Source organism: Nothoprocta perdicaria, unplaced genomic scaffold, assembly GCF_003342845.1.
Source record: "Nothoprocta perdicaria isolate Ctin4 unplaced genomic scaffold, notPer1 scaffold_88, whole genome shotgun sequence".
In the NCBI taxonomy this organism is placed as follows: Eukaryota; Metazoa; Chordata; class Aves; order Tinamiformes; family Tinamidae; genus Nothoprocta; species Nothoprocta perdicaria.
In genome coordinates, this window is record NW_020456176.1 from 138,973 (window position 1) to 157,798 (window position 18,826).

Below are 18,826 nucleotides of genomic sequence, written 5' to 3' on the forward strand. Positions count from 1 at the left end.
AAAATCACACTATGTGGTGATGATAGGTTCCCAGATTAGTTCCAGCTGAGCTGACACGTCTACACACACAGGACAGCAAAGCTCCTTTCAGACACCCTGGCTTGTATCCGAAGCCGTGTGTTCACAGTGATGTTCACCTGCCCCGGTCTACAGCTTTCCCCAGCTCTCAGCTGTCCTGAGTTTGTGAGGTCTGCACATCTCTGCCAAGTGCCCTGCTGGTGCTTGTTTGGTACGTAAACAAGTGTGTATGAAGATATCATAATCACTAGCTGAATTGTGAGAGGTTCATCAAGCTTGGGAAATCTAAGATCCAAGTGTATTCACATTTTCACTGATACTTATGTGGCAGCATAGTCAATACAAAAACTAGAAGTATCAAAGATCAGCGTTGAAAATAAAATCCTCAATGACTATCTATTGATAGCTACACATTAGCAACACAGCAGATCTACCAAGGATTCAGAAAACCAAAATATGAAGTACTATTTCCAAAGGCTTTCTTTCAAGTACTGTTAAGCATTGAAACTCAGCAGAACACAATTCTGAAGCATGGAGTGAACACTGGAAAAGAGCTCTGAAAAACGCTCAGCCTGGAAGTATGACTATGAAATTTTACATGAAAACAAACAGTTTGTGGCTAAAGGAAAACAAAAAGAGAAGAACTTTTTGAATAAGAAAGAGAAAAGTCATGACTGTATTAACCACAAATGTTTGGATATATCTCTCAACTACAAAATAATTTAGTCATAAGACTGAACATGATTAGCCTGAAAAATTGTATGTGGCAATTGGTACCACAGTAATTGTTTCTGCAAGGTAGAACACAATAAAGCTGAATCTGCCAGGCCCAGTTGACTGCTTTTATGTGCTCTCCCAGCACCACTTGTACTCCAATGAAAGGATTTTGTTCACCGAAAATTATTGCAACCTTAAATCACAATTCCCTGCCATTTGCATTTACACAATTTTAAAATTATGTAAGATTACAAAGATTATAAAACCATTAATTCAAGACTTCTTCCCAGAAAGTCTAACAGGTAGGAATCTCCATCCTGTGCACCTCATAGATGTGGTCATGGGTTGGGTTTGGTTTTGCTTTTAGGACCGTTAGATGGAAGCGGACTTGGAAGTAATGAAAGATCTTTTACCAGGAAGGAAGGCTCTGTAAAGAATTACAGCTTTTAGCTCCATTGTAAGCATAGCAGTCAATTCCAGATAAATTAACTTCTTGATCATTTTACAAAGAAATTTTCAATAGAACAAATCTTGATTTCTGCCAAAAGTCCATTTGTTTGTTTATTTTTTTCTTAATTTGGCTTCCTAAGACTTTGTATTTGACTTTTCCCCATGAATAAAACTATTCTTCTTTCAACAGTGGGCTCTTCTGGGAATGGTTTGGAAAGGCTAATCCCATTACACAGCTCAGAAGTTCCCACTTTGTGGGAGGAAAGGCAGCTTATCTGTCACTTAGCAGAGCTGTCAGTGGGTCAGCTCAAGGAAAGGATTTTATTTTGTGGAGCAAAGCTGGCCAGCAGGAGCAGTGCTACTATTTTTGTTTGTTTGTTTGAAGTAAATAGAGCAACAGGGAACTTCTGCATTGTTTGATCTGAAAATCATGTTTGTGTATGTCAAAAACATTAATGGTAAGACATACTATAGGGTCATTAACAAAGTGATCCAGAGGCAGATAGAGTTTATAGGCAAATGAGAAGACTTTTTCAGAACTGCTGTGACTTGTGACATTTTCTGTGACAATCTAGATATGTTTCTGTATATATAGATCAGGTTATTCAATTCATTTGCTAGAGGCTGCTAATAAAACCACTTCATTCAAGGGTAGTTGTGCTCAGTCCCAATGATACTTATATTTTTTTGATCTAAGTGATGGGCATAGGAAGATATACACCCCTTGTCATGGGGTCAAGATATCTTGATGATATTATAGGGAAGAAAACTACCTAGAAGAAGGGCCATCTTCATCTATAAGGCAAAAACAGTATCATGACTGACAAGGGAATTTGTATCACGGGAACCAGCTGAGAATTTGCTGGTGAGGGAAAAGAACATCCATTTAAGAGCTGAATGTGATGGAAATACAAGCAAGAATCTGATAGAAAAAAAATAAGCAAGAAGACCCAAGTTTTGATGAGAATTGTAGTAATGCCAAACATTTTGCCTATTAAATTCACATTTGACTTGTTTCACCATTGTTGCATGAAGGGGACTACATTTGATTGAAGAGCCCCTACAATACAGTTTTTCAGAAGCCAAAGTTTCTACCAAGTGGTAAAATCAAGTGCCAGTCTTAGCCCTGCTGCCTTAACTAAATCTCCTGATTGAGTAAAGTAAAATATTAACTGGTCAGGGGTACAAAAATACCACCCTGGATCAGGACATAGAAAAATTTGGATTGAGATCCTGGTGCAGCTCTGGGAGTCCTACTGTGTGCAGTTCTTTCCTTCCTTCAGCTCAGCTGCACAGCATTTCTGTTTTCACCTCTGTGTAACTCTGATCTTCATATTCAGAAGACATAAACCAAACTTCCTCATGAAAATCTCAAATAGCCTAGTGATGACAGCCTAGCCAGAAAGTGTGGGAGCTTTTAAAGTGTCATTTAGAGAAAAGCCTTATTGAATTCTTCTTTGAGAATCAGAGCATTAACAAATCCTCTTTTTTTTTTTTTTTTTTCTTTCCTTTAACTGCGAGCAATTTAATTACCTTCGAGCAGTTCCTGTTTTCTAATACACATCTCAGGATGAGCTAATCTCGTAAGCTACAAGGTTCCCAATTCCAGTAGCACTGGTTGAGGGAGCTGAGTGCTTCCTTGAATCAAGGACTGTCGAAGGAACTGCCCATCAGCTGTGTTTTATCGTTTGTTTGCTTTCACAGGGTTTTAACCAACAGTGTGGCATCCTGTGATTCTGAGCTTTTTTCCTTCTTTTCCCTGAGGGCACATATAGGAAACAGTCAATTTTGTGCACTCAATATTTAGTCTGTACAGCATAACAGAATACAACTTGTCATATAACATTGGGTTTTACCACCTATAGCCTGTTAAAGGAAATAAGGGTACATAAATATGATCTGTGTTTTAGTTTTGTGAATTTTTTTAATTGCCTCTTTAATTGCCCAAGGTCAGTCTTGTCAGACAAGTGGACTGACAGTTCTCTAGAGTAACATAAAACCATTAAGTTGCTCTTTGATCTTGCACCTTCTTTAGAACCTTTTAATCAATTAACCATGAAGCTACTCAGCTTGTCTTATTTCCTGCACATAAAACTGCTTTGGTCGAGCTGACACATTACTACATTATAGATCAAAGATTTTAGGAAACTCCACATCCAACCGGGATAATTATGAAGATTTTTTTCTGAAACTGTTAGATACATTTTCACCTCACAGATGGAGGAAAACAGCAGTTTTATCTAGATTGAATAAAAGGATTTGTGTGTATTTTAAAGGACTGCTTAATGGATTTGTGCCTGATTGACCTTCCATAGGGTGGGGATAGATTTCATGGCTAGTTTGCTGGGCCTCAACTGTCCAGCTGTTCTTTGACAGTACCAACTATCGATAGTAACAGGAAACATGACCTGTCTCTTGTTTAGGATGCCATTAAATAATAAAGAGGAGCATATATACACATTCAGATATATTGGCATATGATGCAGATAATCCTTTTAGCTAAACAATTAAATTTGATAATGGAAAGAGCTGTGATATACTGACTTCAGGCTTGTCAGTCTATACTTCTGTGATCTTGTTTGTAAGTACAAACCTCCTTTTTATGAGAAAAATCAGTGATGCCTTCAGTGTTATGTTTACATACATTTCAAGATGTTGACATTCTTTTCTAGTTATATTAATTAAGGTGTTCTGAAATCTTTACTCCATTGCTTCTGACCAAATCCTGGAATAAACAAACATCTTCCACCTGCTGCTCATTTGAATTTCTACCTCAAATGTGTGGAATTGTCACCCACACCGCTCTGGAGGAGTGAAGTCTCTGCTCACTCACATGTTGCTCAAGGCATATTTTGTACAGCTGTCTCTGGTGGGATTGGTTTGTTCTCCTCTGACTTACTGATGCCCAAAACTAAGGTGGTCTGACCCAGATAAGATTGTCAGCTGGTGCATGTGTATTTGCAGCACATATAGATATCAAGAATCAGTGTGATTTCTGAAGAAAAACCTGGTACTACAGCTTTTTTTTTTTTTTTTTTTTTTTTTAACTGATATACAAGCATTCTTGAAAGAATTGACTTTGTGAAATGATGGTACGGGATATTCCTCACAGACATCCCCTTATTTTCTGACTACGTCTTAGATATACAGTATCTATGCTTAAAAATAGATGGCAAATGGGAATCCTTATAGCTGCTCTAACATTATTTCCATGCAAAGTTTAAGCTACACTTTCTTTGCAAATTGATATTGATTTCTCTGAATGTTACACTTCCCTAGCTAAACAGCTCCCTGCTGATGTTTGTCATCTTCCTTTTAAGTTGAATTAAAAGAGAACGAACAAGTTTGTGGATAGCATGAATAAAGTGCAGGTTGATGATATAGTTCTTGTCTTCTAAATAAGGAACAGTGCATTCTACTTTTGGTACTAAGGAAGAAATATTTCCTCTAATCTCCCTCTCTACAAAACTCTCATTTAAGGTTAAATGAAAATTTCCACAGAAATGAAATTTTTATGAAACTGTCACTTGTAAATTTGTCACTGCAGCATGTTTTTACTGTTGGATTTAAGATCCAGGGACTGCTTTCCATTTGGTATTCAAGAAGACCTAAAAATTCAGAAAGAGTCAGTAGGACACTATGCTTTGGAAACTATAACAGACCAAACTTTAGATTCTGTTGCTTGTTTTCTTTCTACCTCAAACTATAAATCATCCCAGATTCATCAAACTGTTTGCCAATCTAATCCAAGCTGGACCAAGTTACAGACTGGGCCAAGATGTAGGTTTATAGTAATGCCTGAAAACAGGAAAGACTTTAGATCAGAAAGGAAAAAACTATCTGGTTTCATTACATGTGGCTTCAGGTTTCATTACAAAAGATTTTACACGGCTTTGATCCCTTAATGTGGCTAAAACCAAGAAAGAAGTGTTTCCCATGTGCACACAGCTATTACAGTCTGTGCCTGTGACTAAAATAGATATGCTGCAGCCACAGCATGTTCTACACAGAAATGCTGCATCTAAATGCATGGATTGCAAAGTCAAGATGCAATAAGTCAAGATTCCTCACTCTCAGCTACCTGGAATTCTTAATCATACCTGATGTTGTTTAGAACTGCTCAGGGAGAACCAAAAACCGTAAGCAAGTTCACCTCCTGAAAAAAAAAAGTGTTCTTTCTATCCATATATATGTATACATATATATGTGTGTGTGTTTAAATGCACAGCAAAGATTTTACAAGAAGAATCTGTTTTTCATAATCCATTATTATGCAGCCCTAAATAAGTGTCTATTTAAAAGTGAATATTAAAGAAATGACTTCACTAGAGTAGTCTTACTGAAATACTACACACTTTCATTTCATTTTATTTTCTAGTTAAAGATCTCCTGTCTTCATTTTTGACTGTTGTTGCTCATGAGAAATCGCCAGCTGTCCTCTCTTCTCAGGAGCTGAGGCAGCAGTGGAGGGAAAGGAAGCTCCAGACCCAGGGCAGTGTGCACGAGGGGTAGAGGGCACAGCAGTGAGGCAGTCTGCATGTAAAGAGCACACGGATTTTTCCAAAGTAACGTAAGCTGCAGCTTCTTTAGGCAGCATGCTGGAGGAGTTGGACCACACTCCAAACCAAACTTGGGTTCCAAACCCAAGTTTTGTGCACTGAAAACATTAACTCATTTTTCTAACAGATAGAGGTCTTAGTGGCTTCAGGCCAGTGAAGTTGGGTGTACAGCTGTTTTGCATCACTAGAACAGCGTGGAGCAGCTTGAGTCTACAGTGAATCTGTCCCAAGGTTTCTTAAATCTGTAATATTTTCTTCCCTCTAGTCTAACACCCTTGTTTCTCTGCATTTAACAAGCCTATTCATGACCATGTGAAATTCAAACGCACTGCTAAGGTCTCTATTATTCCCAAACAGCTCTTTTGTGTCAGCATGAAGTACTGCTAGGATGAGTTCTGTGTCTGGTCACTACTTTCTGGGCTTTAAGTGTCTTTTCCACCTAATTTTGAAATTTGTGAATTGCTGCAATATACAACGTGCATTTGTACACTTACGTATCCAGTACCCTGGAATATACAGACCTAGTTCATTAGTTTATTGTCATCATTCTTACAACCTCAGCTACTCATAGCTTGTTATCTGTTTGTCTGTTTATTCTTTGTGCCTTTAGTCAAAAATAAAAATCCCCAAACCCTCTTAGCATCTGAAAGTGCTTGCTGTGTTCATTTTCAGTTAGGTAGAGGTCTCTTGGTCTTTTCACCTTTCACCTTTTCCTTTCAGTTATCCCGAGGCCATGCATGCCTTCCAGACTGAAAACAGGCAGATTTTATTCACCAATATTCCAAATTCAATGTCCAGTATTCAGTGCCCAGATTCATTCCAATTACACTCAATTGGAAATATTTTTTTCAGACACCCTTCCTGATGATTTCTACAGGCATAATTAATATTATAAGATCTCTAAAAGTTTAGTAGGTAGTGCCTGGTTTTAAAATTACCAAATATTAATTAGTTGCAGGATACTCTTTTCCAACACCAGCCAGGCTGTAGAGGTGGGAGAAATAGTCCAGATGGAGTGAGAAGCAGGTAGTGCCTGGGGCTGGAGGAAAGGGAAGGGGCCGAAGTATGTGAGTCTGTAGTATGTGATTGTGGATGGTAATCAAGATGGAATTAGCAAAACCTTTCACCACTTGTTTTTGTAAGGTGCTTTGCAAAATTTCTCATTAGTTTACTTATTTGCTTACTTTAATTTTGCATAACACTGAAATTTTTTTCTGCAGTGAAGTCTACATACTTCCATTTCGTCACACTGTAACACATAAACATGCTCCAATTGTACTCTCAGTAAATGTTATACTGAAATTAGGTGACTGCTAGGCCTCCTTGGCTTCTTTCTCTAGCACTCTTGAGAGAATTATTGATGCTTTCACCTTAAGGTTTCCTTCGATTTGCTGAAGTAATTCTTGGTCTCATCAGCCTCGATCATCTGAACTCATCTTTGCAATCCTATCCACTGTCAAGCCTCGCATTTTGTCATCAGCTCTTTTCTTTAGAAGCCAAGTTACCTCTCCGTGAATGCTTCCACTTCTTTGGTTCAGTCTCTGGGTTATGGGTACGCTTGCCAGAACTAATTTCTGCCTCCTTATCACTGGAAAAATCATTTTTACCTCTTTATTCTTAGTTCTTGGTTTGTCTGCCACTTTTTTTCCTCCCTGTCCTGAAGAGGACAGACTTTCCTGATTATTGATTGAACTATTGATTGAACTATTGATTGAAAGATTCCTAGAGGTTATATCACTTCTGCTCGAGCATATTTTTTAGTTTCTCCTGTCTGCATTCACGGTAATGCAACTCGCAGCAATTGCAGCTAATGCTCTTCAGCTCAGCTTCTTCCCATGCTTTTTCTAATGATATCAGTACCTTTTTTGCCTTTCTACCTGCAACTTTTGAAAGAAATTTGACTTTCAGTTCATGCTAGCATAGTATTACCATTCTTTTAGGAAACAATAAACACTGGATTATTACTAGAGGTGGGGAAAAAAAGGGAAAAAAGGCAACAACCAATGAATAATTACTTCTGAATTTTTCTATGAGTTCAGAAAGAAATTTTGGGGTAGATCCACATGATTTCTGTAGTCAGTTTTATTCATTGCTGGTGCTCATGTGCTTACCTTTATCCTAATCAACCATATAATCCTAAAACTGCTGAAACTGGGAGGGAATGAAAAGCAATCAAACCCCAAATGGAAATCAGAGAGAACAGACCAACTTTAAACTCTTTTCACTCGCTATTTCAAAACAGCAAGGACTGCAGCAGGACTGCAGCCTAGGTCAGCTGGTACTGCTCTTAGTGCTGTTACCATAGCAGAAACACAGAAATGTGATTAAATAAATAAAGCTAATCAGAAGCAAAAAAACAAGTTTGCAGTAAAAACAGCTCAAGTTAACCTATTCTCAGAAGACTCTGAAAGAAAACATACTTCTAAAGATGTACTGTGAGACATTTTAGGCACAGCTGCCGGGGAAAAAAAGAAGGTATCCTTTCTCTCTCTTTAGAAGGATTAAATCTGTCCTGGAAATTAACCAAAGTGGACAAATGGGCCATCATATAGAAAGAACAGATTGAAGCTCAGAGTATGCAAAGGATGAAAAACAACAAAAATGGGCTGGAAAAAGGCTACTGGATCCTACTAAGGAACATTAATGATGGTGTAAGCAACCCAGGCACATAAATTCCAGCTTTACTTGTCTCTTGTGATATGGAAACCATCCTAGAAGAAGTAAAAGAAAATGTAACAGACAAAAACAGATAACAGTTACCCTGGTCTGAATCTACAAATCATAAATAATGTAAATTTATATTAGTCTATCTATGTCAGATTATTGCACAAGAGGTAACATTTTCTAAATTAGGAAAGACACAAAAAGAGACAGACAGTCTCTGTAGCTGGAACTAAAGTGCAACCCATTTCTCTCCTTTAAGACAAGTCCTCTGAGCCCTCTACAAATGCTGGTTTATACCTGAAAAAGGAACAAAAATAAGGCTTAATCTCCTGCATGTAGCATTGAGCGTTGTTGGGAGCACTGAGGCTCAATGCCACTTTAGAGCTAAATGGGGGTAGTTTTCCTTGGAGTTGGAATGAAATAAATGGATGGAGTTGTAAAGATGAGAGAACAGAAAGCACTGCTAAGATCAACAGCCTGAGGTAAAGCTGTGGATCTGGGGGTGCTCCTGAATCCCGTTCCCATGGCAGAGCAGCCTCCCTGCAGCACTGGTGTCACTGCAGAGCTGGAGCACGTTCGCTGGGGCTGCTCCTAGCCAGGACTCTTGCTGTTCAGTGGGATGACTGTTTTTTCTCAGCTTGACAAATAACATGCGGCATTGACAGAATCCTTATCCTTTGCTGGCCATCACCTCTGCGGACACTGGCCAGAACAGCAGCAGCAGGAACATACCCTCCAACTCTGATTTAATCACACGGAGCCCAGGAGACTAGTGAATAGAGCTGTTAACTCTCTGTTTGGTTTGCTTTTCCCATCTGCGTTTTATTAAACTGAGAGCAAGATTTATTCGCTTTTTTAACATCAGGAGCTGCTGGTGTCCAAGATGATGGTTGACGTTAAGGTATACATGCACAGTTTAACCTGGCTGAGGGCCAGAGAGGGCTATAATTTCCAGCCTAGACAATTTATTTGCAAAAGGACACAAAATCCCTCTGCTCTCATGCATTTCTGAAAGGATGAGCACTACAACTTCCCACTCTCCCAGAAACACAGTACATAAAGAGCTCTGTAAAACAGTAGGCTCTCCCGGACGAGCCGGCCTCTCCAGGCATGCAGGCAAACACTTCAGCTTTACTTTACTCCTGACAGCCCTTACACAGTCACAACTACCAATGAGTTTCTGATTTCCACTCCAGGAATCTTAAGTAGATTGGAGATACCTCCTCAGTGTATAAGTATTTCTTTTAAAAGCCAAGAATTCTGAATGTCTCAGCTGGGGAATTTTACTCTAGGAGAAGTGAAATCGTGTGTCAGGCTCTCCACAGCTAGGTGGGATTGCTGAAACACAGGCACTTGCATGTCTAATAAGCTACCGAGAAAACAAAAATCTTCTAAAGTAGGAAAAAGGAGTTAAAAGATGCAGATCTGAACCACTTTGAAAAGTAAACTTTTTCTCAAACAATATGGTTAACTCAAGATAGAAGGCTAAAGTATGTATTTTTTTTGGAACTGTAAAGAGGCTTGTTTTAAATTCGTATGTTTCAACTACTGACAGATATAGCCCCCCCCAAAATCCAGAGCTTCATTGTGAAAAGCCTCTAACATTCTTGACATTTTTCCAAAACGTCTGAGCTTTTTCTTCTGAACAACAAGCTCCTTTCAAAAACCTGCCACTCACCCCCTCATCTCTTAATCATCACTTATCCCATCAAAACTCACAGGGTGATTTCCAGTTTTTCTGTAGGATTGTTCATCAACCCTTACACACTGTAGATCCCCACAGTCACTAGGTTTGTCATCATCTATAAAACCTCTAGATTCTGGTCTCTCTAGACAAATGCCTTTGCCATAATACCATCATATGAATATCCTATTTACTGTAGCACCTACACATAGCATCATCCCATTATAACGAGTCTGGTAATACAAAGTTTCATTGTCATTAAAAAGTAGCTCGGAATACAAGACAGCATTGTTATTTAAGTAGAAAAAGAAAATAAAATGCATTTCTCAGAGCTGATTCAAAGCTCATCATTGGCATGCATAAATCAGGGCTTCCATCACACACGTTTATACCACAAGCTCATTTAGCTCCATGTACATTGTTTCATGTTCAAAATTGACTTGCAATGTTACCAAAGAAACAATGACTTTTAGTACTATCTCATTCTAGAAGAATGTGCCATTTTCTCCATGCTCTTTCACATTTTTATTGTCTATGAAATGAGAGTAGAAGCTGTGCCTAAACCAGTACTTTTTTTTTTTAATATAGCTTTAAAGAATACTGGCAGAATATAATGGATTTTGTAGATAATTTTCAGTTTTCTTGGTTTCTTCAAAGTAAGGAACTTCCTTACTAATTCCCATCCTTCAATCTCAATGCTTATTCATGTATTCTATTCTGCACATTAAAAGCAGAATGTATGAGGGATTCCTACAGCAGAACCAAGGGGAGAATTCTAATCCCTTGGGACCATGTTAACTCTCCTTCTTTGACTGTGTTTTCAAATGATGGTGTGTGTGGCTTGAGGGTTCTGCCCTGAACTAGGTTCTTTGTGCTCCAGCACCTATCACAACAGTTTCCTTTCAGAGATGTAGCTATGATGCAGCCAGCTATGATGCAGTCAGGGTGATCCATCTCACAGAGAAAGGTATCTCTTGTTATGCACAGTAGCACTTGAAAGCACTTACAAGAGTAATATCCAAGAGCAAAACCTCTTGTAGATGATGAATAACTTCCATGGTGAGATACAGATTTCTCCAGGTGAACTGAGGCACGGTAGGGGCTCATATTACTTCAGAGCAGAACTGTAGGTGAAATTAAATCTTAGTTTTTTTTTGTTTTCTTCTGCTTAGTGACCACAAAAAGCCCCCATCTCAATGGCCTCAAGATCGTTTTCCTACCACATAACTTGCTAGAATCACTTCTAGAATCACATGTACCGAAACAAAGTGCCTCCTTCTCCAGCAGTATGAACACAGAAAGCCCATCTCCACCTGTTTGATACTATTTTATCGTATTCTCCACAAATACTATGAAAAGTAGCATTTTGCAAAAATGCCTACTTTTTCCATGAAGTTGCTTCTGCTTACAGAAAATTAGAAGTTATAGAAGGCCTCATGCCAAAGGCCATTTCATTAGCTATTTAGACAACTTCTAATACTAAGTAAAATAGATATAAAAGGATATGCAGCATTATCATTAGTAAACTAAACTCTGGTTATGCATTATGTCAACCAATTGCTTGAATTAAAAAGAATTAGTTCAAGAGAAAATGAAGTGAAAGTGAATCCTTCTGAAGAATCAAATTAATTGCTAAAACAACTGTCAAATTGCTATTTGTACAACCATTAAAATATTGGGGAGAATTCAATTTGCCTTTTCATTACTTTATTTGCAAACCTCTTGTTAATTTTGAAATGACTTCAGCTGTATTACTTACTACCCACATTCACATATGTCACTGCCTATAGAAGTAATAATCCCATGTTAATTCCTTCTTCAGACTTTCAGCAATAAGTACACTAGAACTAGGGTTGAGTTTTATTCTTTTTTTTTTTTTTTTTTTGCCAAATATTCTTTTCAACTACAAACGTTTAATTAAAGGCTGTTAGACAATTTAAGCTTCTTGGAAGAATACAAATAAAAGCTGTTAATGAAGTAAATATCTGTTTAATTTACAAACATCAGTATTATTACTGATATCAGTCCAAATAAGACAAAGCACACTGCATTACACATGTACATCTAGCTTTTTTTGTAAAAAAAATAATAAAATAAAATTGAAAAACATCTGCATTTTTTACAGGGTACCCTGGGTTTTACTGAAAGAAGAACACAACCCACTATTAATGATTACCAATTCTACATTAATTTAGCAGCAACATGTTAACATGGGGAACATTAGGGCAGTAAAGTAGTTTTATTATTTGGGGAAAGTCACAGTTCTTGATAGCACAGCCTTTTTTTCTTTTCTTTTGTAAAAAAGGTAAAAAGCTCCATGGGAATATTACTTTATAAAGATCTACTTTCTAATGTCATTTTCTACACGCCATCTTATTTTCTGTAAGGACCATAGAGGGAAAGTTAACTTCTATACAATTGCCATCTAGTGTAAAGACATTTTGTTTTACATTACAGGTTCCTGGAAGGTGTCCTGAATATCTGCTGTATGTGAAAACTGCAGATTGTCATCACTTTCAGTTTCAGTAACACCAAGTGGTCAGATTCTAAGGAAAAGAAATAGGGAAAGGGAAGGGGAGAAATAAACAGACCAAAAACATTTACCCCAAGACGACATGCTACGTTAGTTCTATTGCAAAAAATCCTGATTTTTAAGTCTTCTTTTTTTTAAAAAAAAAACAAATACAAAAATACCAGGACAAATATAAATTAATATATATTAAAGCATTGAAAAACAGTAAAAGGGGTGGCCTAAAAGGGTTAAGTACAAAGTACTTTGATACAATAAATATTTCTCAATGAAACCGAATACTGTATAGAGTTGTTTAGAACTCATAGAAACAGAAATCCATATTATTACTAATTTCTCCATCAATAATCTATTTTTTTTTTATCATCCCTGTAACATTTACATTACAAAAAATTAATACTGGAAAAGGGCAGATAAACACTTTCTGTATGCTTCTTTTGCTAACATGCTGACATAAAAGTATACATCATCAGGAGATTTCAGGATTATAGTATATTCTTGTATCTCCCATTTCCCATCCTCTAAATGGGGACCCATCTTCGCTTTAATAATTCCAAAACATAAAACATGTCTAATACAATTGTTATTTCTGCATAATCTCATTCTTCTCTCTCATAATGCTTCCTCTTCCATAGGTAAGTGATCAGCACGGTCTGTCAAGACAGTAAAACATACTGATACGAAAGTGAAAAAAAACCAAGCCTCATGTTCTGGTCAGCATTTCATCTCTGAGCTGTCAGTTGAAAGTCACATGTGTATAGTGTCAGTGTATCTTCAGCACGTTATAAAGAAGAATCCGTGTTAAAAGCAGATAAGGTTCCCATCACTGTTGCAATGTTACCAGGTCCTTTTTTTTTTTTTTTTTTCTTCAAAGCTCCTCTTGGCTATGAGAAGTCTCAGTTCAAGCACTTGAATCTTTTTGCAAATGGAGAAAAAGTCTTTATTCTCATAATAAAAATAAGTCTGTTCTGTATTTTACAATATATTTCAAATATTTCCACTATGAAGCATTAATTAGTCCGACACGGTCAATAAGTATACAACATTTTCAAAAGACAAGTGTGACAGGGACACGTTTAGGAGGGGCAATTTGTACAGCCACACTTTACCACTTTTTCCACCTCGTCCACAAACGAGGACCCATCAGTGCATTCAAAAGAATATTTCCGCCTCTTGCTCCTGAGCGGCCCACAGCATTGCCCGTTGGAACATCCTCCTTTACATTCTAGTCTCGATACCTTCTTGGTCGTCTGGCACGCAGCATACCCTTGCTGCTTTTGGTAGTAATCTCGGACTCGTTCCCCTCGACAAGAGATTTCTGTAGCAAACAACATTTAAGATGAGAGAGACATTTTTCAGGTGCAGGTCAAAGAAGAGTTGGCACTGGTCAAGAAGGTGCTGCGGTTCTAATTGTAGCTAGGATTGATATTTTAAAATACAACCCAGGCTGTATATTGGAAACTCGGTGTCCTATCAAACAGCATTTGATAAATGCTCAGTTTTATTTCTTATGCCTCCTATTTTCAGTAAAGTTTATACTATGTATATGTAAACCATAAATACAAAGCTATTACAATGACAAGAAAATTGGAAGCTTAAATCTTTTCCTCTTTTATAAAAATACACATCTTCTGTTCTTACAATGCTTGCAGCTGGTTCTATTTACCATAGGGAAATGTTTCACAGAGCATGCAATTTAATTTATTAGACCTGGAGTTTAATATTATTCAATCTGTTATTTAATACAAGTTACATTCCACTAACTTCATAAATTACTGAGGTATAAAACCAGCTAAAAAGGAGACATCTGTTAAAAGTTCTACAACCATACTCTTCTGTTCTATTCACATCTATGTGCAATACAAAATAAATGCCATCTGGGGTAAGGGAGACAGAGGGAGAGGGAGCGCTTTGATAGACAAAGGAAAAAGAAAAAGGTAGGGGGAAAAGTCATCCTGTTTTCATCCATCTCACCTGCATAATTCGCTGTGATAAATCAGTTGAAGCTGAGAGGTCAAAAGTAGAGTTTGTGATAAAACTAGGAGCAGAATCATTGGATTTGGCTTCTCAGTGGCAGAAGGCAGAGAAACAATACATACGGAAAGATACAGCAGGTAAAAGGTAATAGTTAAGTATAGTAAAAATGTGCTTCTGAATAAAGGGAAAAAAGAGAGAAATGTTTTCACAGCAAAACATTTGATGAAAAAGTCTTCAAAATGTAAAATGTTGAAATTCATGAAAAAAGACTGATATTTCTCCCACTGAGAGAAATTCTTATGGTCAAAAAAAAAAAAAATGTGTGTAGTGTGGGGAAAAAAAGTTGGTAATGTTTTTGGTTGTTCATGTTTTAATAAAAAAAACTTTTCTTTTTTTAAGAACAAAACAATAACATGACTTTTTAAGATTTATGTATTTATTTATTTTTACCTTTATCACAGCTCTCCCCTGTGTATCCACTGCTGCATTCGCAATATGGTTTCCCAAGTCCTGAAAGCCTGCATTTGCCATGTTTACACCTGATGGATTGGCAGGGGTTAAACAGCATTTCCTCTTCATCACAGAGGACTCCCCCATGTCCCTGCAGGCATTTACAACTGTATGAAAATGCATTGATCGGCAAGCAGGTACCATGCACACATCTACAGGGGAAACAAGCCCAAGAGAATAAAAATAAATTATTCATCAAAGTTCAGGCTAAGAAACATTAACTACAAATATTTTGGACTGTGCTCAGAAGAAATTTCTCTTGTTACTCATGGACTTTTTCTACGAGATGCAGTGAAGTGGTTTATAAACTTTTCATAATTGGAACTGATGCTTACACAAAAGAAGCTGCAGAACATAGCTCTGTTTCAGCAGAAAACAGCCACTGTAGATGTGTTATGGAAGATTTTTACAGGTCACAGTTATTAAAATGAACAATTCCTCTCTACTAGAATTTTCTGCATGCTTTTTGTTGTGAGAGGAATACAGCAAGATCAAACCCAAATGAATAAATTATTACAATCAAATATATATATATATATATAAAAAAAAAAAAAGGATACCTAAAATTCTGGCCCTTATCTTATTTACAAAAAAATATTGACACTCATGAAGTTTGGGGCTCCCAGCACAAAAGACAGGTCAGACTCCTCCTAGCTGAAAGTTTTCTGCCCCAAGCAATGGCAGTTTCCAAGCTGAACACATGCTTGGAAGCACATTCTTCACCCCCTGGCCAGCCACAGGCACTGCCACTAGCATGGTCACCCAGCGGATGAGCCTGGTCTTTGCTTCACCAGGAGCCAGCAGTATTCAGTGGAGAAATGTGCACAAGACGAGGCTGCACATTGTCAAGTCTCACCCAACGAGTATGACTAAATTAGCTGCTCTCTTTGTTAGGCTCTACTAGGTGTTTGTGGCATGCTCAAATCTTGTTGGGCCAAAAAGGCTGTGAGAGTTAAGCTGCACCTGCTAAGTTCTCATGTGCAGTGTGGGAACACACAGCCAAGCTTAGTTCTCTGAGAGATGTGTTTTTTCCCAAAAGGAGAATATTTAATTACCTTGTCTTAGATGTAAGCTGATAATTACAGCAATTCATCTTCTGAGAGCATCACAAACTGCCTAGAATAAAATCATTTCCCTTTGTTTTGGTGACATGGGGTCAATAACTTTTCCCAGAATTAATGTTATTTCCGTGTACTGTTCTGTTGATACACAAGTTTCCTATCTATATGCAGTTTCCTAGGGAGACCACAAGTGATGATTCCTCTGTAGGGAAGAATGCAATTTCACACTCACAACCTCCCTAATGTTCCTTCTCTTTGTACCGTAAGATTTCCAAGCCCTAAACTTAATTAGTAGGTTGTGTCTGCCATGCAAATAAAATAAAATAAAATAAAATAAAATAAAATAAAATAAAATAAAATAAAATAAAATAAAATAGCTTCAGATTTAAAAAAAATCTATTTGATCTAAAATACAATTCTTTGTTTCAATTTTGAAGACTGCAAAAACTTACATAAAATGTCATTTCATAAATAAGAGTTGTATTAAGAAAAACTGAAATGTTTTATATGTAATATTATGTATTACTGGAAATCTTTTCCTCTGCTTTCACTCTACTCCTTCAGTCCAATGGGAAATTTGAAAAAAATGAAATGAATACACAAAGTATTTTATCTATGACAACCTGCATTATCTATTAAAAACTGTCTCCGTTTATAAATGTCAGCTACAGCCTCTCATAAATGAAACCTGCATTACAGGTATCTGCAGCTTTATTCTTGATTCTCTGTGAGCACTTTAGCCTGAGTATCTAACTGTTGGGACCAAAGGAAACAGAGCACGGGAAGATATTCACATCACATCCACAGGATATTCAAATGGAAGGTACAACATTTCCTCCACTCATCTATCCAGTTTGGGATTCAAAACTGCAAAATTATACCTAACTAACAGATCTGACCACATCCAACATGCCTGTTATGCAGGAGTCCATACTTTTGAATATAAAATTCCCTATAAAATTCCAGACTGTTCCTGTGGTTGAAGTCTGATATTCCAAGACCATGAGACTAAGCAATAAAAAAAGATAAGGGCTGTATCAAAAGAAGCTCATTCTCATTTAGTTTTCCCTATGTCTTACATTTGATATATTCACCACTTATTTACACAACAACCACATTTAGGACATCTGATTTATGAAGTTATTCAGGTGACACTGACATCATGACATATTCTATACAGACTGTTATAAATATCAGAGCAATCTGTGACAGGATCTTTGGTAAAGTTCTGCTTGACTTAGAAGATGATTAAATCCTAGCTAATGCCAACTCTCATACTTTTGCTTCCACCTGTTCTTTGAAGCACTAAATTTCAGCTTCAGACTGTACCGAAAGGCACATCAAGCCAAGTGCAAACTCTCAGGCACAGTTTCATCTTATCTAATTTTAGGTAGCTAGTCAGGCACTCAAGTTAGATGTATAGTTACCAGAAGTTCCACACACAGTCACAGACAGAAACAAGCATATATATCCAGAAAGTGACCGCTTGAGGTCTAATGTATTCTTTGAAAGGTCTTTTTCCTTTAGTGACTATAAACTCCAGATCAATAGATTCCTAACTCAAGCATCTAAATCTAGGTAAAATAAAACTAAATCTCAAGCTTTTGTATGTTGTGCAGGGATCCAGAATCTCTTAAATATAAGATACTAATTTGATCTTCAAAACTCAAGACCGCAGTGATAACTCCTCTTCTCAGATAAGATGAATGATATTTACCACAAGGGCAAAATCCATCTATGCAAGAGACAAGGTTTAGGTTTGAATCAAAAAAATATGGAGTCAAATTACACACGATAACAAAGTCCTCCTTCATTACAAATATACTATTCTGGTTTAGTTTTCTCCCCTAAAAAATTACAGCACAGTATACAGCTGAAACAAAAAACAGTATGTTTGAGAGCTAACAAAATACTAATACTGTGCTCATTTAATGCTTCGCTGAAAGAATTCCAAACTCCCTGTATCTGTTACTTGCCAAGTTCATTGAAATTCATTGCAAAGAGCACTCAGAATGGATATTAAAATGTATAGTTAAAAGAACCTACCTAGAATCTAAATTTTTAGGATATTTTAAGGAAAACCTTCGTGTTCTCTTACTGTAGAACTTGATGTTGACAATTACATTTTATTTTGATTCCCAAAGTACTAAAAGGATGTGGTAGACACTACATATGTATGCTTAATCTGTTGTGCCTGCCTGCCTTTAGTCTCCTAAGATACTGCACAAGAAGATGGTAAGAAAAAGGCCTCATAAATAATGAAGTGCTACAATGGTATGTCTCAAATTTTCATTGCTGTGGCTCTGGGAAGAGTTAAAAACTTAATAATCCTAAAACATTCTGTAGTTTATATAAACAAAAACATACTAAGTGGGGAACAGAGTTTTAAAGGTCAGTCTGTACAACAGACCGTATGCCAGAAGATCATTTAAACAACACTGTGTCTGCAAGTTGAAAATCATCTCCTAGCAAGTTCAGTCCATTTTAACTCAGAAGTTGAAAACCCAGAGCACTAAAATGTGGCAGCAGCAGCCAAAAAAATCCAAGCAGGCTCGCTTTATCCTAGAAGTGTAGTACGATTTGTGAAAATGAGATGTTTGCCACAATGTATTAAAGACAGACAGTGGTAAAGGCAGACAGAATGCCATCTTGCTAC

General features: G+C 37.1%; 1 protein-coding gene across 2 annotated transcripts in view; it reads right to left on the reverse strand.

Moving 5' to 3' along the window:
- Window positions 1-12,203: 12,203 nt before the first annotated feature.
- The window catches only part of SLIT2 (slit guidance ligand 2), a 236,730-nt gene continuing 230,107 nt past the window's right edge, over window positions 12,204-18,826 (reverse strand). Inside the window, exons 36-38 of one of the 2 annotated variants that reach the window (XM_026052374.1) lie at window positions 15,050-15,261; window positions 14,597-14,685; window positions 12,204-13,940 (exon numbers count right to left, since the gene is read on the reverse strand). In XM_026052374.1, coding sequence (XP_025908159.1) covers window positions 13,848-13,940; window positions 14,597-14,685; window positions 15,050-15,261 — 394 coding nt within the window. In that variant the 3' untranslated portion in view covers window positions 12,204-13,847. The remainder of the gene's footprint in view (window positions 13,941-14,596; window positions 14,686-15,049; window positions 15,262-18,826) is intronic. The other variant, XM_026052373.1, reaches the window with a different exon arrangement.